General features: G+C 42.4%; 1 protein-coding gene across 20 annotated transcripts in view; it reads right to left on the minus strand.

The window, feature by feature from the left end:
- Positions 1 to 21234, minus strand: part of ANK3 (ankyrin 3) — a 380323-nt gene that overhangs the window by 346239 nt on the left and 12850 nt on the right. For all 20 annotated transcript variants that reach the window (XM_083740203.1, XM_083740249.1, XM_083740208.1 and 17 more), the window contains exon 2: positions 10933 to 10971. In XM_083740203.1, the coding sequence (XP_083596329.1) occupies positions 10933 to 10971 (39 nt within the window). The remainder of the gene's footprint in view (positions 1 to 10932; positions 10972 to 21234) is intronic.

The raw sequence follows: 21234 nt of genomic DNA on the forward strand, positions 1-21234 counted from the left end.
TTAGCTTGCTTCAAGGAAAGATGATCATCAGCGGCCTTCAACACTAATGGCTATGCTTAGGAGGATAATGGAAAACATTAGAGGAATGGTATTCCATGGGATGCCTTTAAAAAGTTCATGTTCTGGAAACAGTATACAGTTTTATTTTGCAAATTGCTAGCTGTTTCCTGCCTCAATTTGTTTGGCTATGATATCCAGTTACAATTTAAGATTCATTATTGCAGAATGAAAGTAAACTGGAATAGCTCTTAGGTTAAAAAAATATTACACTTAAAGAAGGAATATTCCAGAGATTAATGGCTCTGGATGTACTAATTAACCCATACTGGTTATCCATCTCTAGAATGAACCTATGATCATGAATGGAGCAGCCACACACTTGATGTATTTGATATAATTCTCTCTGTGCGTTCACTTACATTTTAATTTGTGGTTGGTCATACAAATTGTTATGTGTTGAAGTTCTCACCCTGGCCACCAGGGGGTATTGTGTATATAGTTTTCACTCAGGTCCACGTAAGTTAATTTAGGCAGGAAACCCTGGGCTGTTGTTGTTACAGTGTTGACAGAGGGCTGCCTATAAAAGCAGACCGGCTGAGCTGTTTGCTGTTCAGTTCAGTTCCAGCTTACTTATAAAGAACTACAGTGGTACCTCGGGTTAAGTAATTAATTCGTTCCAGAGGTCCATTCTTAACCTGAAACTGTTCTTAACCTGAAGCACCACTTTAGCCTCCCACTGCTGCCGCACTGCCGGAGCAGGATTTCTGTTCTCATCCTGAAGCAAAGTTCTTAACCCGAGGTAATATTTCTGGGTTAGCGGAGTCTGTAACCTGAAGCGTATGTAACCCGAGGTACCACTGTACTTGGAGAAATCTCTGTGTCATCTGCTATGTCCACCCACTACATAATACAAATGTTCATGGATGTGAATATTGATATAGAGGACTAGAGTCCCTTAAAAGTGGCAAGAAGCAGGATAATGCGTGATATCGAGTGAGTCATATGGGATTCACTTCCACAATTTTCAGTAATAACCACCAGCTTGCACAGCTTTAAAGTGGGATTAGAAAAATTCACTGAGGATAAAACTACCAGTAGATCTTATTGTGTGGGGAACATGAACAAGAGAATGCTATCACCATTATGCCTTGCTTATAGGCATATGCTTGACCAGTCTGAATACTGAACTAAATAAGCATTTGATCACACCCAGAAGAGCTTCTTATATTCTTGGTATTTTTGGAAATTCTTCAGTCCTTCTAGGAAAACATTGCAGAGAAGCAGAATTGCATTTTTTGTCCTCCATGCCTTATTAGGTTTCAGTGGCTCTCTGAATGGTAGTGTCATGCTAGCTCCAGCACTGAGACCAGTAGTAGGCAACCATCAGAATTTTCCCCACACAAGCTATGGATGTCAGAAGAGAGAAAGGAGTAACACCTTCCCTGTAGGAAGAGCTTCGTTCAGGGTTTATAGTTTGTTTAGGGCAGATGTGCATCTCAAGAGAGCCAGTGTATTGTAGTGGTTCGGAGCGGTGGACTCGTAATCTGGTGAACCGGGTTTGTGTCCCTGCTCCTCCACATGCAGCTGCTGGGTAACCTTGGGCTAGTCAAACTTCTCTGAAGTCTCTCAGCCCCACTCACGTCACAGAGTGTTTGTTGTGGGGGAGGAAAGGAAAGGAGATTGTGGGCCGCTTTGAGACTCCTTGGGGTAGTGATAAAGCGGGATATCAAATCCAAACTCTTCTTCTCTTTTTCAAGAGAATTTTAGGAAAGAGTTGTAGATTCTGCAGAGGAAGAATAGAGTTGAGAGAACCCATGGGGTGGGGTGGTGGTGGGGAGAAACCACCTTCCATAACACAGGAAAGGTTTTGTTCAACAACAAAAATATAAAAACCTCATATGAAGTAGGTGTCAGATGGAGCCAGCAAGTGCAGGGAGCACCTCGAACTAGCAATGTTTGGCAGTAACAGGTAAGAACAGGGAGTTGTCCACTGGCACCCTACAAATATCAATGCTGGGTGCTAGCAGTAGCAGTGGTGCCTCTTACAGGGCTACGTAGTTAAAGCTTGCACTGCAAAGTTAGGGCAAAAGATCAATCCAATATCACAGTTTGGGGGTTTGCACCTGTAGAATTACTGTTTTAAATTTTACCAGACAGGGAAATGTATGATTGACTGCAACCTCTCTTCAGAAAGCATGCCTGTGTTGAGCTGGATCCAAGTCTTCAATCCAGGCTGTTGCCTTCTGGACCATATTGGGGGTTGTGGCAGATCTTTTTAGTCTCCATTTAGATAATTTATACTGCATGATGCCGGGCAGGAATATTAAGATTTTAATTAACTGAAGACTTTTTCCCTGTGAGGTGTGCAATTGCTTTTCTCCAACAAAGAAACCATCAGGTTTAAAAGGAGTGGAAGTGAAATCCAGCAGTTGGCAGCATGAAAATTTTGGGCTCCATGAAGGTTATTGTACACACACACACACACACACACACACACACACACACAAATGGTTTTGAATAAGCTGTGATCACTAGGAACTTTTAATATATGCAACCTGTGCAGATCATATGCCGACATCTGGAGAGAAAGCTCAACATGCACTGGGGAAATGACTTGAGTAGATTATAATAAATTGCAATAGGTGGGCAGGAATGAAAATGAAAATGGCCAGGAGACCAATTTAGAATAATCCAGAGTGTGTAATGTGGAACTTTAAAAGTTTAAAAGAGTTTACTTTAGCAAATGACTTTATTCAGTGAACATACAGATGAGCTGAAACGGAGATATAATATTTACCTTTGTTAATGAGTTCTTGATAAAACAAAACAGCCTTCGGAATTAGTATTTGGGGACAATTCTGCTGATTCATTGTAAGTGCATACAAAGGGATGTGATGCTGCAGAACTAGGCAGTTTAACCTCCAAATCCATGCAACTATGAAAACATGCAGGCACGGCTCTGAAAGAACTTTTATATACTGACAGCTTTCCACATACTGTCCTTCAGGCCACAAAGGCCCTAACTTAATTCCACGGGGCATTAAAAAAGATTCCAGGGTTGGGCTTCCCTCTTTGATGGATGAAAGAGACTTTTAGTTTTCCTCATGCAAGATGCTAAATTACTTCCTAGGCAGGCACACTCACCAACACAATGGTGCATCAGTGGTGACGGAAAACCATGGCATGAACACATTCAAATAGCAGAGACTGCTCCTCCAGTGCAAAGGAGGGCAATCTTTTTCTACTGAAGGGTCACAATCCTGGTGGCGGAGGGAGCCAGAGCCATCAATGGCCAGAACTAGAGACAAAAGTGATTAACTAGAACTAGACCCTCAGCAATTTCCAAGTAGTCCATGGGGGAAAGGGTTGGGAACTACTGTTCTAGACTGCATGAGACATATTTTCATAAATCAACTTCCCCATTATGCAAGCCTGATCAGGGAAAGGTGTGGCAAAGAGGTTTGAGCAGAGGCACACCTACTCCTTGTACAATTGAATAGCTAAGGGTAATATTGACTAGAATCTTGGAAGTGTCTGGTATTCTAAAATTTTCTGCTGAACAACTTCTGGATTGTGCTGATTGCAATGGGCACACCTAGGACTGGGAATGCTCTCCTTGTCCTCAGCTCACTGTTTCATTTAAGTCTCAGTGCCTGAGCTGAAAACCATTTACTTCACCCCCCCTTGCAACTAACAGAAAACTGTACAGCTATAAGAAAGTGATTACATAATGGATGTCTGGAGAAAAGCCCAGCTGACATGGCCTTTCCAGAACAGGATTAATCATTTCTGCTGCATAGATGAAGCCATTTGTGTGTTGGGTGGGGAACAATGCTTAGAATTCAGGAGCTGTTTTGTGAAACAGCTGTTTCATAAACAGTGGAAGCGGATACAGGGAAAACAAGGCTGCAGTAGTTTAGACGATTCCTACCCCAACTTTCCATTCACAGATCCACAGGGTGGCTGACATTAAAAATTACAACACACAATTAAAACAAAAAATGGCAGTACAAATAAAACCAACAATTCAACAAGAATATAAAAGCATGATGCCATTAGAAAGAATGGTGTGGAAAATACAAATAAGTTTCCAGTGTTACTAATTGCCTTCATTGTGGGGGAGAAGTGCAGGTTACAAAAAAATACATGGAACAAACTAGGATGAAAATGGCAACCCTGTATCAAATTCCTTTCTCCACCTCAACAAATGGGCAGTTCAACTTACCAGTGATGTCAGGACACACGACTGCTGCTGGTGTAAGCGAGGAAAGACATATCAGAATATTGTCAGGAATCAGACAACTACAATTTGCAGATGGAGGAGTTCATCGCAAGGCTGCAATTTTAGCATCAGCCCTACTTCAAGTCAAATGCAAGTCCTATGCATGTTTACTGGAAAACAAATCCACTTGAATTTATGTGCCAAGTAAGTGTGCACATAATTTCAGTTACAGCATTGCACTCACTATTGTATATGCACTGTGGAGCATATTTAATTGAACTGTATGGACACAATGCTAATCCATAGTTTAGCATAACATTAATGAAACTGCTTGTATTTGGTGGTTTATTATCTTGGCTTGTTTCAAAAAGCCATGGGCTCAAACTATCCACAGGTTGTTTCAGTCCAGACATGACAATAAACTGTAGTTAAACCAGCAAGCAGATGCTTCCCATTGCTACATTGAACCCACAATCTTGGAGAAGGAAACAGGAAGAGAGCATTTATGTCTGGTCCTTGCCCAGGCTTGTTCCCATAGCACCAAACCATGGTTGTCTATTATGTCACCCAATCCAAATTCAGAGACGTTCAACATGTGAAATCCGGGGGGCAGGAGCAATAGATATACTTGGGGTTACCCCTCCATGAACCCAGCATCTCTGGGCGTGAACTGTGTGAACGGTGTTTTCTACAACTTAAATTACAGGTTACTTTAAGTCAGGGTTGGGGAACCTGTGCCCCTCTATATGTTGTTGAATTTTAGGTCTCAGGATGATGGGAGTTGTAGGATGATGGTACATTATTCGGAATGCCACAGGTTAGCTACTCTTGCCATAAGCTATTATGCTTTTGTTGTTGTTGTTGTTTCAAAATACAGTCCCCAAAAATCCTAAATGTGGAATGGTTAAATTTGCTGATCTCCATTCAGTATTGCAAGTAGCCAAAGGTGCTGATGGACTACTAACCTTTGAAAATCACATAAAATCAATGCCATAACCAATTCTTCCATTTCAGTGACATGTTGCTTCAAAATGAAAGGCAGACTTGGACATCACCTTCCTCCATAATCCTCTAAGCGAGAGGTCATGCACTCAACTTGGATACCACCCTCCTCCATAATCCTTGGGATATACAGTCAAGTACAGAGAACCCCTCCCTTGAGGGAACAATGAACATCCATTGATGGGTTTCCTGTGGCAAGGTGTTCCCACAGCCCATCCTCAGGAAGGCCAGAAGGCAAAGATATGCATAGATAGTTTTATTGTTATTTAGGTGGCGGGTACTTAAAGGTAAATCCCCGAGACAGGGTGAGCTCCCATTGCTTGGTCCCAGCTCCTGCGAATCCCTGCGACGGGGTGAGCTCCCGTTGCTTGGTCCCAGCTCCTGCCCACCTAGCAGTTCAAAAGCACGTCAAAGTGCAAGTAGATAAATAGGTACTGCTCCGGCGGGAAGGTAAACGGCGTTTCTGTGCGCTGCTCTCGTTCGCCAGAAGCGGCTTACTCATGCTGGCCACATGACCCGGAAGCTGTACGCTGGCTCCCTTGGCCAATAAAGTGAGAGATGAGCACCGCAACCCCAGAGTCGGTCACAACTGGACCTAATGGTCAGGGGTCCCTTTACCTTTATTTTTTACTTAAGGTGTTAGGAACTTGATCTGATAACTGGGGCAAGTTGATGAACTTGGATAACCTCACGACTCTTCTCCCTCCTTGTGACATCATAATGATATATCAGTGATGTATCAATGATGGTTCTGGAAATGTATTCTGGGTAGGGACAGAAGGTCTTCAAAGAGCTTGTAACCCATGTTCAGGGTTCTTACTCTGTGTGGAGACCTGTTGTGGAACAATAAAGATTGTGGTCTACTGACCGCTGTTTTGCTCCTGTATTTGGCTGGAACTTCCTTCTTCTGCTAACTGCAGAGACCTGCAGGGACTTTTGCCCTGATAAACTGGGCTGTTGAGTATCCTCACACCCCAGAATTTTCCAGAGCCAGCAGGCCCAGAGTCAACAACCAGCTGCACAGCCTTCCCCAGCTCAAGGGTCAGGTCAGTAGTGGTACATGCTGCACTTTAATCAATGGGAGGGGGGCTGGGGCAGATAAACTAGGCAAGCAAGCTCTCCCAAGTCTCTTCCATTCCTTCCCTCCTCCTTGGCTAGAACAGAGCAAGGCAAACACATGTGACTGGCACTGGCCTCACCCCTCCCAGGTAGAGAAGTCTATCTTTCACACTGTATTTCACACACATCAACAGAGCCTGTTGGTGCCTGTAGCATGCACTGCAGACTGCCCACAGGCAGAGAGAGGCCTTTGGGATCAGGGAAGGCAGCAGTGGGAAGGGATCCTTGGAACTACCTGTAGAAGGCAGGAGGCCAGGCTGCAGGTTGGTAACTGGACCTCATCCTGACTCTGACATTAATGGGAAGGGGGAGACCAGGCTCCAAGCTAACAATCTTTTGCAGAAAATGGAAGAACCGGAATCTGTGCTTACGCTGCATTTTTGGACCCGTGTGCTAGTCATTTTCACAAGGTCAGCAAAGCCCTTCAGAAATCAGACCTGTTATTGAGTTCTTGTGCAAGTTTGTACAGTTCACTTCTGGATTTTTTAAGGAAAATTAGAGATGATTTTGATGAGCATGAGAAACAAGCAAAAGCCACCTTGCCAAATGTCAACTACAAAACAAGGAGACAAAGAGGGAGGGAACGGCAAAGAAATGAGAGAAGTGTACCTGATGCCTTAGATGCACTTTCTTCAAGAGTCAGGTTTAGGATAAAATCCTTTATTCCTATATTAGATGCACTTGAAGCCAATTTAAAAAGAAGTAGTACTGTGTAGAGTGATATTGCACAATTGTTTGCCATTCTTTCTAATTTGACAGCATCTAATTAAGCAAGGTGTTGAACAGTTGATGGAAGCATACCCAAAAGATATTGACCTGAAACTCATTGATGAACTTTTGCACTTTCACCAGTACGTGACACAAAGCCATAGGCCTACAGCAGAGCATTCTCTGTCTCATACAGACCTTTATCAAATTATATACAAGGACAAAATTCATATGGCCTTTCCTAATGTGGAAGCAATCTTGCAGCTATTTCTTTGAGAATTGTTATTTTGGCAGCTCCCAAATCATTAATCTTTCCCGTCCAGCTGTTATCAAAGAAACAGAGAGAAGCCTCCTTCTAAAACTCCTTGTTGATTTATTCTTAAACAGACAGTTTGCAATGTAGCCATATATCAGATCAACTGGCCTCTGGAATCCAACCAGTCCCCGCTCCGGGCCCTAGAGAGGGGCTGCCAGACATCCATTTAGCCCTTTCTCTCGCTCATAATAAAAAACTTCTTTTCGCAAACAGTTGTATATATAATATTGTTTCCAGTCTTTATGACCAACCAACAGTTAGCTCCTGCTTCTCTTAATCAGGGAGGTATTTCAGATATTCCATAAGTGCGTAGTGGGTAGACGCCATTTTGTTCTTTGTTTTCGTCTTTAACAGGCATTTCAAATCTTAAAAGAAAAGTGGCCGTGAATAGGTCCCAATTATATATAAAAGTCCATCTGTACTCACTTTTGGAAGAGCAATTTAGGTTCTTAATGAGGTTTGGCACGCAATACAATTTGTTAATGATAGAAGAAGAAGAAAAAACACATCAAGCCCCTCCAGATTCCAAACATCATGATGAGGATCTCTTTGAAGTTCGATCTTTTACATCAGAGACTGTACATACTGCAGGTTTCCCCCCAGCTTCGTCAGTTCAGTCTGTTTGTTTTTCAGATCTTTATATTTTCCCAAACAGATGCGTCCGGCTATGGGGTGGCATCGCAGGAGTATCAGTCCGTCCTTTGCTCCATGACCCAGTGCCCCTGCCATCTGCCACATCGGCAATCTGGGGCAAACCACGGGTCGCTGAGACAGACCTCCCCTGCCCTGGGGAGGCTGCCAGGGCTAGTTACCCCCATATCAGCCCTGAATTATTGGAACAGCTGGAGTCTGAACGTGTGGGAGACCACCATTTTCCACCACCGGAAACAGAAAGCCACTATTTCTTAGCCTTATGGTCACTAACTGCTCAGGAGAGAGGAGTTTTTCAAGACTCAAAAGAATTAAAAATGAATTAAGGGCCATAATGTCTCAAGAAAGGTTGTCCGCACTGAGCATTCTGTACATTGAAAGTGACAAACTTAGACAAACAAATTTTGATGAAGTTTTGGATGATTTTGCTATGAGGAAGGCTATGGGGAAAACATTTTAGCCTTGCTGTAATTGATGGTTGTAGTTTACTTCTTAATATGTATTTTAAAACTGACTTTTTAATGACAACATAAATTGGTTCTAAAAGTGCCACACTGTCAGGTAATCATGGCCATATTATTTACACTTCCCAGGCAATATAATTTGTAAACTCAAGGTGTGTGGTTTTTTTAAGAATAACATTACAACTTCATTTTCCTAAAAATTAATGCTTATTCCACAAAAGGTTAACAAAACTGTTATTGCAAAAGTTTTTCCGTGTTAATTTTATGCATTTTTATAAATCACCATGGTATTTAACAATAACATCTTATGTCCTTTACAGGAGAAATTTAGAATTGCAGAATTTTAAATACCCGTCATCATCCTTGGCTTCACTCAATTTTGTTTATACCACTCTTCCATTTTCTTCTAGTCATGAGGGTGGGGGGTGGGGAGGGGCCTCACAAGTGGAGTAGCCTAGGGCCTCTCTTCATCTAAATTCAGCCCTGATGCTATGGCTAAACCACATCATGTCTTGCTACAACTTGATTAAAATTTGGCAATGCCTCTAAGGACCAGGTAAAATCACATTGGAGCAGAGCTGGCCCACAGGCCACCTGTTGATCACTTTTTTCTTAAATCATTGTAATTGGTTTATCTGCAGCAGAAGAGAAAGTCTGAAGAAAAAGACAATCTGGCAACCTTAACATTATTCATTTTCCATCCCAGTGCACATCTTCCATTGTGATTTTAATTATCTACCGTATTTACTAAGTTCTACAAAACATGCAAAGCAATACCAAGCCTTATCTTCTTCTTCTTTTTTAAAAAACACCTCTTTTAAAATAATGATTTTTATCTCTTATAGAAGTCTCATTTGCATGCTGTTGAATGCAAAACAAGGAAATTTGTCTTGCCAGGATTTCAAAAGATTATTAAAAAGCATGACGCTGATCCCTGGTGATAGTTTTCAATCAGTTTTTAATACACACACACCATGTTAATAAATCAGAACTAAATACACTGAAGATTCCCACAGGTTTAAAGACCAAGATGACTGAAAGGATGGAGGAAAATATTTATACTTCTTTCTTCTCGGATGGAAGCATCATGAGCATCAACTGCACTTGTGGGATCTCAAGCAGAAACACAGCAGACCATCACTGATATTATCCTCAGGCATTAGCCATTTTGATGCAGTGCCCATGAAAGGTCAACATGTTGGACTCTTTCAGATCAGCTACAACACTTTTCTTCTGAAGCAACGTTTTAAGACCTATGCTTTTCAATTGGTTATGAGGAACCTGTGGTGCTCCAGATCTTTTGGGATTCCAAATCCCTAGCATGGCTAATGGTTGGGGGTGGTGGGAGTAGCAGGCCAACAATATTGGAAGGGCCTCAGGTTCCCCATCCAAGCCATGGAAACAATTCTGTAATTGAAGGTAGTCATTCAATATAAGGACCTTCCAGTTCCATGGCAGCTCAAGCCTTGCATGGGATGTAGGGAATGTCCTGTCAAAGCAGAGAGCAGATAGGCCCAAGGGGCCCTGCTAAGTGAGGAACAGAAAATGTTTTCTCTGCAGGGAGCTAAAGCCAACTGACACCTTACACAGGCCAGCCACACATGGAGTGTGGTAGACTCCACCTCCCTGGAGATGCTGGCTGGCTGGTTAAAGGTCCCTCGTCTTACTTTGCAGTCTTTAATTTCTGCATGGCTGGAGAGAGAAGACGATGAGTCCCCTACTGAATCACTGAGTCAAAGGGTAGTGGCTCAGCGATATTCTCCAGCCAGGAGGCCTCAAATAAGGCACATCAGCTGGCAGTCAAATTTATTTGTTAGAAACCAGTATTCTTGGCCATTCTACCCCTTCCCCCAAGAAGTAGCCTGAACCTTGTTCTTTTTTTATTCCTCCCACAAACACTGCAATGTCCTTGGGTTGTGGGAAATGACAAGTACAACACAATGGACACAGTTCTATAAAAACACATTTTAGTCCCACTGAATTTCAATGGAAAAGTTGCTCATAACTTTATTCAGTTGAGATCTGTGGCCCAAGTCGTGCTTTATTTTGCCTGGATCATGTCCTATGTAAGGAAGGGAATTTTTTTTCCCCATTCTACACTTAAAGAGCATATTATACTGTTGTCAAATAGAGAAGCAGAATATGATCATTCCAATGTTTCAAGAATATAAAAGTTGCTTTAACATGTTTTGATACTCCCTCCAATCATCTCATCACACAACTTACTCTGTGGTCACCTGGCAGGCGTTGACCAAACTGCGGGAGGCAGTGAACGACAGGAGTGCTTGGTGTGCTCTGGTCCATGGGGTCACGAAGAGTCGGGCATGACTAAACGACTAAACAACTTAACAACAACACGACCTATACTACTGAGATGTGAACGCAGAGAAAAAACAGTCACTTAAAAGAGGACAGTAACAAGCATATTTTCCTTTTTCTTTTTTGCCTACCTTTCGAGAGCTTTGAGGAGGATGGTGCCTGTGATAAACCTAAAAATAAACAAATAGAACTTTTAAAGAATGTAAACAAACTTAAGTCAACAGACATCTTGCTTCTGAAGAAAAATGCAGTTTAACATGGAAAATAGCAACAAGCAGGAAAAAGTATCTAATGAAGCCCTAAGCAAACACATATACAAGGCAGGAAGATAGCAAATTAATTAATAATAAATTGTAATAAATTAATCACCATCATCGTCTTGAGCTGGATCCTCCTTGGCTCCTGTCAACTTATAAGTTTCTGTATGAACTACATTGATACCTTACATGTAAAATACATGTCCCAAGATGGACCCAGTAGGATCCAGGAGTAGAAAGGCTAAGATGGATTTCCCCTCTTACATACCTGCTGGAAAATAGGAACATTCATCCCCCTTTTTACTTTCCCAGGCTTTCGGTACAGACAAGTTATTGCAAATGACTAACCAACTTTTCCTTAAATGCTAGTGCACCACAAAATTGCAACCTGTAGCATATATTACTGAAAGGCAAAAATGGATTCAGAACTCAGTCAACTTTTTTTGCAGCGAAAGAAGGAAGACTCCCAAACTACCAAGAAACATGAAAAATGAAGTCTTGATATTCAAAGTGCAGATAAGAATAATATACAGAAGATGTAGGCGAAACCTCTTCCCAAGACTTTGGAGAATCACTGGGAAAACCAGTGCAGCTCTCTTTCATTTCCTTCATTGGCTCATGCGAGTTCATAGGATACCCCATGACTGCACATCTTTAATAAATGAGACTTGCTTTGGTCTCTGACTACAATTCACTTCCAATGGTGGGTCATGGCTGTGGCAGAGGTAACGGCATCCTCCAAGTAGCGACCACACTGCACTCATCAAAATAGGGGTGGGGTTGGGTTAGGTGGCAGCAATAATGGGAACTCCAGGTTGGCAACAGTGGTCCTGGAGGTGTGTGCACACCTGTGGGGCTTCCGCCACAACCCTGGGGCTCCCCTGATCTCACTGCCCCCTCACTCTGCCACATCCCTACTTTCTCTCCCCCCTGCCCCTCCCAAAACCCACCACTGCTACCATCTTTCCAACAGATGCAACAAGGTTTTTTTGCTCTAGCTGAAACATGTCAGTGAAAACGTATTTCCTGGAAGCCATCTGAGATGTTAAATTATCAATTTGATTAAGCAATTCCAGGTCTACAATCATCCTTCTACCAATCCTGATAACTAAAATAGGGAAAGGGGAGTTGAAAAGTGTTGACTATAATGAGAGGGAGGTTAAAGTGGGTGGTAGAAAATGCAAGCCAGCAGGAGAGTACACATGTGTTATATGCATAAGGTCCCAAGCTTCCACACTGAAAGCCCCGAATTACTGCTGCCAGGGCAGATCAATCATGTGACCTAAGTATAAGGCAGTTTTATACACTCAAAATGCCACTCACCATGGTAAGTGCCAGCATCATGGTCTGAGGATGTCACAACAGCCACATATAGGAGAAATGAGTTAACAAAGATCTGGTCCTCTGCCCCTCAGTCTCAGCCACAGGCAAGGACTGGCTATAAGAGCTGTAGCCAACTCAGCTTTCAATAGCTGGCCCTTTGTGATGTCATAGACCCACAGTGTAGGAGACTCTTTGGTAGTGGTGGTGGTGGTTGTGGGCTTGCTTATGAAGCCGTTTTCAGCAGGAACAAGCCATGGTTCTGCAATGCTTTCCCCAATTATTTTCCCACTTAACGTTAGCCCTACAAATGAATTCAGGATCAGTTGTCTAGTTCAAGAAAGACTCACTCGTGCCACTATTTTCTCTAGCCTAAGACCATGAACAAGGAAGCTCCATTTTTCCTCCCAACTTTAAAAGACTATTAGCTCTTTAAGGCTATGAAAGAGAAAGAGATTCTCTCCAGGATGCACCCACCATGTACTGCTACTGGAATACAGTGGCTTGATGAAGCCTGCATGTGCAGTTTTTGTATTTCCATCACCCTCATGTTGGCACAATCATGTGCTCACTGGGAGCAGTTGCTACTTGTCCCTGCAGAGTTGCAAGCTGCAAGACTGGCCTGTATGTTCTGTGCCTTAACTCAAAGCAGGAGTAATGCATGACTCCCTAAGATCTCAATTGTCATCTTTGGTCTTTTCATATTTTTTTTCTTAATAGGAATGTTACTCAATGGACACCCCAGCCTCCAAATTAACACAAAGCTTGAAATGTCGTATTTTAAATTTCGCAAACATTCAAACAGAACAGTCATTTACATTCTCTCTTCATAAAGAGAACCATCAGTCAAGACGAAAAACTATTTGGCTTTAATTGTGAGGAAGTAATAGATTATTCCTGTATAAATGCTAATCAAGCCTAATTTAGTCACCGCTACTCCCAAATGACACAAATGATGAGAGGCCAAGTACAAGCAATCCTGAGCATACTGGAGGCAACTCTTCGCAGCCACACTAGTAATTTGTGGTTCAAAAGAAAGGGGAGGAGTACCAGTTTTTGTACAGCTTCCCTTTACAATTACCTGGAAGCAATTCTTACTTTGCAATATGCAGGTCTATAACTAACAGTCTCATAACCAGCTCACAGGTGGTACCAGCAAATCCCTAATCACTGCTTTTTTGGGGGGGGGGACTCAGGGGTACCAGCCCTTCCCATGCCCACCTGGCAATCTTTGAAGCTATGGCAGAGTGGTCCAGCAATAAAACTGCTAGCACATCTGCAAAGCTAAGCAGGGTCCGGCATGGTTTCAAATTGGATGGGGAACTATGTGTTGAGTTTCCTGTATTGTAAGGAGTTGGACTAGAAGACACTCAGGGTCTCTTCCAATTCTATGATTCTGTACTTGTTGGTCATGTAGGAAGGCCTCACCTGCAAGGGTGCCCTATGTTTAGGAAGCAGGGAGCATCTATTCCCTTTATCAAGGAAGAAGTTAACCAAACTGCCCTTGAATACTTTCATGGCTCAGTTGCAAAAACATATACTCAACAATATTTGGTTAGAAGAGTTTCCTTGTATACACCCCATCATAAAGATAGCAGCGCTGATCAACAGCTACAAAACTTTTCACTTAAAAAAAGGTGCCTCTATCATGCAGAACATGTACATAGGCCCATTGAGTTGTTTATATAAGACGCTGCCCACCGTTTCAATATCAGGTCTCCCATACTTTTAACAGTTTTATAGATGAAGGAATTTTGGCAGGTACAGCTTTCTTATATAATGGTTGAAAAGGTGTATAGAGGTTCAAAGGTTGACCACCTATATCAGGGGTGCAGAGGTGCAAGCCCCGAGACTGAATGTGGCCCTCCGGTCCTCTCTATCTGGCCCTGGGGACTCTCCCAGGCCAGGCCAACTCTCCAAGCTATGTCCATCCTCCCCATCCCACACCCATCACCAGCCCTGCTCTGTACCCTCCTTTAGTGCTCTGCCTGGCTGAAATGTGCCCTCAAACTCTTGCATGCCTGAATGGAGGACGAAGAGGGCTGGCTGGCTGGATTTTGCATGCTTGGAATGTAGCCCATTATGCAAAAGGTGTGAATCACATCTGTTGATCCATCCACTTCCCCCCACCTCACCCCATGGGCGTGTGACCCTCAGAAGGCTATCTGTGTCAAACTGAAAAGGTTTCAGTAGAGAATTCGCAGGGGCAGACTTTGGTCTTTTAAATTTCAGTAGCTCCTGTGCAAGGTGAAAATTTGGTGGCCCCTGCCTCTCTCCTTCCATTCTGACTGTGTACTACGCCACAGTTGTGACACCCTGAGGTGCCCCATTCAATTTGGCACCCAGTGAGGGGGGGGGGGACCAGTCATGCTGCTCTAAATCCACTTCTAGAATTGTCAGGGGGAATGTTGATGCTCCTGATAAATAACCATGTGAGGTAGGGAGAGCTGTTCCCCCACAGCGTCTCTGAATGAATCTTCAGGTAAAAGCTGCTCACCCACCTCCACCCCTCAGGATTATGGGCCTGGCTGATTGAAGAAAGGAGGTCTGTGCACTTTTATTGTGAAAGCTGCAAAAAGCAACGAGTCACCAGGTGGCTTCTCTGATTTCTATCCGATTTCATGAATGAACACCTTCTCACACAATCCATACATGAAATAGCTTAAATACACTCAAAAGGGGTTCAAAATGTGGTATTCCTGCAAAACATGTGAAAATTCTTCAGCATATGAATTCAAACCTGCACAAAAAATACAGGCTGAGTTGCAGCTGTGAAATAATTTCTCAAAAGCATTCATTTTAATATGGCATTTGCAATCCAAAATGGTTCCATTGCCCTTCTACAGATAAATATTCAAGCTGCAGATTGGGCATGAGATCTGAATTACCAGTAGCTTTAAATACTTCTGTAATATTTCAGGCTTACCCAAACAGATCTGCTAGTTGATATACCAAAGGTACATAATGGTGGAGAGTAACCATGGAAACACTGTACAACTACACATTTTTCCATGGCAACCAGGCCTCCATGGAATACTAATGAGTGACCATGGCAACAGGAAGTTAAAGAGAGGATGTCTGGAGACCAAAATATTTCATGTATCATTTATAAAAGATTAAAAAAATTGACAACTGAATGTACACATTTGCTTTATACAAATCCCAATTTCTGAAGTAAACAACCACAAAAAGCAAAGTCACTGAAATGCTAAGTACCACTTTTATGTAAAATAAAAACAAACAGAAAAAAATATCTTACTGCTATATTAAACCAGAGTTCTTATGTTTTGATTGAACACAGACAGGCATAACAACTTAGCACAGTGGAATGAATTCTGTATTTCCCAAAATGTCTATGAAGTGCTGCATTCTGAGCTCTATGGGAAACTAAAATGAAAGACAACCAGAAAATATTCATATGCCTAAATTCAAAACGTTTTGTGTTTCTCAACTCAAAAGCTGTGTGATGCTTCAGGCCTTTGGCCAAGCTTAAGGCAAATGAAATGCAAAGAAAATTGGCATTTAAGGCAATTTTGCAAAATAGAGAGGTGGACAGTGTTAAGGCATCATCCACATTACTGGTCAGAGGCAAAAATCACCTGCCATTTATAACATTGATGAACAACAAAGTGACCTACAGAAATATATATGTCAACAAAACAAAATAATGTGAATATTAGCTCTTTGGTGGCAAGGCAACTAAACCAAGTAAGCTGTACTGTTGTCAGGGTCTATGCATGTGCCAGACATACAGAGAATTTTATGCTGGCCTTGTCACTCTCGTGCCCTTTCCGCTCTCTCAAGCTTTAGGATAGCTCCCTCCCTTTCTCATTTTTAGAAGTGCCACATGCACACTTAACAATCCATTTTGAAAAGGAAACTTTTCTTAAAAGTGCAAAACTATTCTCAGTATAAAAAGGTAAAGGGACCCCTGACCATTAGGTCCCGTCGTGGCCGACTCTTGGGTTGCGGCACTCATCTCACTTTACTGGCCGAGGGAACCGGCGTACAGCTTCCGAGTCATGTGGCCAGCATGACGAAGCCACTTCTGGCAAACCAGAGCAGTGCACGGAAACACTGTTTACCTTCCTGCCGGAGCGGTTCCTATTTATCTACTTGCACTTTGACGTGCTTTCAAACTGCTAGGTTGGCAGGAACAGGGACTGAGCAATGGGAGCTCACCCTGTTGCGGGGATTCTCAGTATAGGTGGGCAGATAAATAAGTTCTGTGATTAAAACCACCTTCCACTTTAAACTTGAAGAACCATTTCCCAGCCAGAGCTCAGCCCTGGAAAGGAATAGGCCCCATCTGAACTGACTACAACGAGGAAACCTCCAGAGCAGACTCACTGCGAAAAAGAAATGAAATAAAACGTATGTGTCTTCTTCATCCTAACCCCCTTGTTGTTTTATCTACTGTAGTCACATTGGTATGACTTTGATATGTTCCTCTGGGCAAGGATAGGAAATCTGGTACCAGCTGCACTTCCCAGAGGCATTCAAATGCCTGTGACAGAAAGGCTCCCTCCCTTCCCCCTTCCCTCTCTTTTTGATGTTACAGGGTGTATGCAACATTTTCAGTTTAGATTATGGAGCTGCCAGAAGTCACCTTTTAATTCACACGTGAAGAGTTTCATCTAAATCATCTGTTCTGGAGCTTAAACAAGAGGGACGAGATACAGTTTGTGGCATCTCATCACCGCCTATGATTTTACCTATCAGGGTGAAATTTCAATCCACGAGGCAAACAATGTGGTCTTGTGACACTGCTGTACAGTGAACTGCCTTCTGCCTTTCCTACGCAGCCAAAGAAAAGAGAAATCTGCTAGTGGTTTATCCCCATTCGTATGAAATGTAAAGCTAAATCGGAACATTCAAACTCCATAGCCACATTTCTCCAAGTTGCTCCAAGTTCAGATATCAAGGCACAAACTTCAGACTGAAGCACACCCACATCTAGGCTTGCCACTTACTTTGCAGGGTGGTGATAATCTCTAGCCATAAGAATGGGTAGCTGAGTGAATGAATGAACCAATGCAAACTTACAACTGCTGTCTCCATAAACTGAGAACTTTTTAAAAATGTAGCTAAAGGAGCAACCGACAGATTGTGATCACCAGAACGACGTTAAACTGAGGCACACATCCTATGGCATGGCCCAGGGGAAGGAGTTTGTGTGGAGCAACTGGAAGTTCACTTCACTGTGCATCTGTCACATATTTTGAAACATGAGTGAAGCACAAACCCTTAGGAGCTTTCACTGTGCATAACTAAATATACACTAATAACATTAATGAGTGAGCAAAGCAGGCATACAGACCGTAGGTTTGAACATACCAAAGCCAGCTCACAATACTCTCTGTGTGGTGAAGAAGCAGACACACTGACATAATGTGACATGGAGGCCAATGCATTTACAAGATTCACACAAATTCCCCTTTAAGAAACAAACCCCACCTTTTGGGAGTAGTACGTATGCAAATTGGGCCTTCACGTGGAGGGCCCACCTCACAAACATTATGTGCATGATGGATATGAAAGCTATGCATTGCACTCCCTTCTTCCATGAGAAGGATCACTAGCCTAGTAAGAGTGCAAGTTGGGCTGAAGCTGCTTAGTCCAGCCAACTCTGAGGACATCCTTGCACGTAATGCGAAGCCAGCATGAGCAGCTGAACAAGCCAGGATATGAAGCCATAAATCAAAGTTGGCTTCTTCAGCTGCTCACATGAAGGGAGGAGAAAAGTGGCTTCGAAGGAGCTCCCACGTGATACTTGTGCATATCCTTGCTTAAAAAAAAAAAAAATTAAAGATTTCTTAGTTTAAAAAAATATGTTCATTGTCTGTTTTTTCAAGTTGTGTTTTCTACAGATCAGTTTCATATGTTGTGAGACATTAGTGTTGCTCGCAGTATTAGGTTGTGAAGAAAAGAGGGGGAGGGTGGAGAGGGTGCATGGGGTGGGATAGGGTGGTAATGCTACTATTCTTCGACTTTGTGTATGTTTGAGGTTTTGTATTAGCGTCACTTGTGTGGGTTCTCTTTCTATTCGCTTGTTATATTTCCTTGGTGGTGAGAGAGATAGGGGTGGCCTAGGGGTGGTTGGGTTGGCTTTGGTTGGCTTTAGTTAGATTTGTTTGTGGCAGGGGGGTTGGATTTTTGGGTCAGGTTAGCCATATTGATTCGTATGCTGTTGGCGGATTCTTGTTGTTGTCTTGTTGGGCTATATATGTGATAAACAGAACCATACCAGGGTGAAGGCATCTTCTTCTATTTCATATCTGAGCTTATTAAACAAGCATGTTTAGCCTAATGTTGCATGTGCAAGTGGCCAGAGTGAACCTGACATTTAAACCCAAGACCATTTAAGCCAAGACCTTTTGCTGCTGGGCCTATGCATTTTGTTATCTGCTCATTTGCATTTTAAATTAAAGCTATGTTTTTAAAATCTAAGCATCCAAGAAGTAGGTGGTGGAGTTCTCTAATGAGCCACAAAATTTCCCCTAACCTATACTTGCCCAATCTGGATATGCTGGTCTTGAATGCATTGTGCAGTTTTTATGCCAAGATCTCTCAGATGTTTTAAACTTTCAAGAGTTTTTGCAAAAATGTACTCCACCCCAGGGGTTTTTTCCCTTTCCCAGTATGAGATTGAAAGTAACTGGCATGTATGCATGCATTTAGAAATTAGAAAATTGCACGTAGTCTTTGAAAAACCCACTGATAGGCTTTGAAAACCCATGATATAGTGCTTACTCCTATATTATCTTCTATAATTTCTGGGGATTAGGGACACAGAAGCCATTTGAGGGGGGGGGGGGGCTTGTCAATGTTAATCACCTCCACCAGTTTTTTTTCCACCTCGATTCATGCACACATAGAAAGAAAGCAGGATGCAAATTAAATTTGAAGAATCTGATGGCAAATATTCAGCAGTGCTCAAGAAGCCAGAAGGGTGGAAAAATACAAGGATCCCATTTTTTTCATGTGAACATCCTCTGTTCCTGTTGTGCTTTTGTACAAATATGTAAAGGACTACAGCACCATCTGCTGATATTTTACACATATTGCACTACTATAGTTCTCAGAAAGGTTACTGCAATTAAAATTGATGGGGTGGAGCTTAAGTAGAATGGGAATCAGCAACTAGCAGTCAAATAATCAAATAATCAAATCTGATCCTCTGGGGTGCATCATCTATACCCTGTGTAAACCGATCCAGAGGAAGCTGGCCCAGATTCCCCAAAAACGTTAGAGAGGAATTCAGGTTGAACTTATTGTTCTTTACAGTGGAAAATCGTTGAGCCACCTTCACTTCACCTGCAAGTGTGTGGAGCAATTAATAGAAAGCTCTGCTTCTCTTCAGCTTTTGGTGAGAAATAGCATATTGAATGACAGCTACCATGGAGTTGAAAGGAGCAAAGACGGTTAAAGGCTACGATCAAAACAGCTGATCAGCATATGGAAGGAAGGGTAGAAGAACTGATTATTTCTCGCAGTGAGCTTTCATCATGTTGCCCCCTTCGTTCTTCCATGATGGCCCTCTGCTTCTGCACTTCCTCACTGGTCCACCCCAATATCATAGTGCTTGAAGTGTTCAGAGAGCAAGTGAGTTTACAGCAACTTACACAGAAGAGAAAGCTCACATTTACAGATCAAGTGTCCCTATTTTCCATTAACAGTCCAAGGTTTACAGAAGCTGACTCAGTCCATGACTGGATCCTGGGACATCCCTATTTTCCCTACAGAACCGTTAGAAGATATCTGAAGGCAGCCTTGTATAGGGAAGTTTTTTAAATGTTTAATTTGTTGTATATTTTTATGTATGTTGGAAGCCACCCAGAGTGGCTGGGGCAACCCAAACAGATAGGCAGGGTATAAATAATGAAATTATTATTATTATTATTATTATTATTATTATTATTATTATTATTATTACTATTATTATCGATGAAATGTTGGAGGGTATGCATTTAAGATAGAATTCTGTGGTGTCTTCTGTAGGTGGTGGGGACGTGTCAAAACAATCTATAGCTAATTTTCAAAAAACTCTTACAGACAAGTATTGGTTAACAAAAAAAGCAGGGTTTGCGAGGTATAGTGGTTAGCTACACTGGCCTGTTCCCCTCACAGGGCATTTTTAAGGTAAGGAATGCCTGCGGCTATAATATCCTTTGGCAGAAGCCAATGGGAGTTATCAGGTTTTATTTAGGACGGCCTAGCTTGTCAGGTTAGGCCACCAAGCCAGCAACCTCTTTCCTTCTCCTCTCTTTGCATTCAGCCCGAAGGAAATTTTCTTCACCCACCCAGACAGGCCCTTTTTACCAATGCTATGCCAAAATCCACCTCTGTTTTCACAAAGTATCACACATGCAAAAACAGGGTGCAACATTCTTGCTATCTCTCACAGGGAGCAGAGGAAATAGTTTTCTCTTAAATATTTGGACAGGGACTCTGCTTACCTTAAGTATATGTGGTGGTAGAGGGTTCTCTTCTCTTTCTTCTACTTTAAAACATCATGTTGTGTTGTTCCAAAACCACTGTTAGAATATGGGCCAGTGGGAAGCAGCCAATAGACACTTCCTGGGGTGGCATGGCAGGAACACGTCACATTGCATTGCGTCACTCCATACCCATTAGGAAGTGGCAGCTATGGAGACAGAGAGGGCTTTGTACTGCTTTTGAGTGGTGCCGGGCATTTGTTTTGAAAGGAAAAGGGAAAAAATCCCTCTGCAACCTCGCATGGTTAAAGTAAATGTCAGCCTTCGCCCCATCCATTCTCCAAATATTTTTGAGAAAATTCTCTTTCCCCTTCCCCTCCAAGTTTCATGGGTGCTTCAGTCCTGCCCGAAACACTCT

Source organism: Podarcis gaigeae (genome assembly GCF_964106915.1).
Source record: "Podarcis gaigeae genome assembly, chromosome: 5".
NCBI classification, from domain to species: Eukaryota; Metazoa; Chordata; class Lepidosauria; order Squamata; family Lacertidae; genus Podarcis; species Podarcis gaigeae.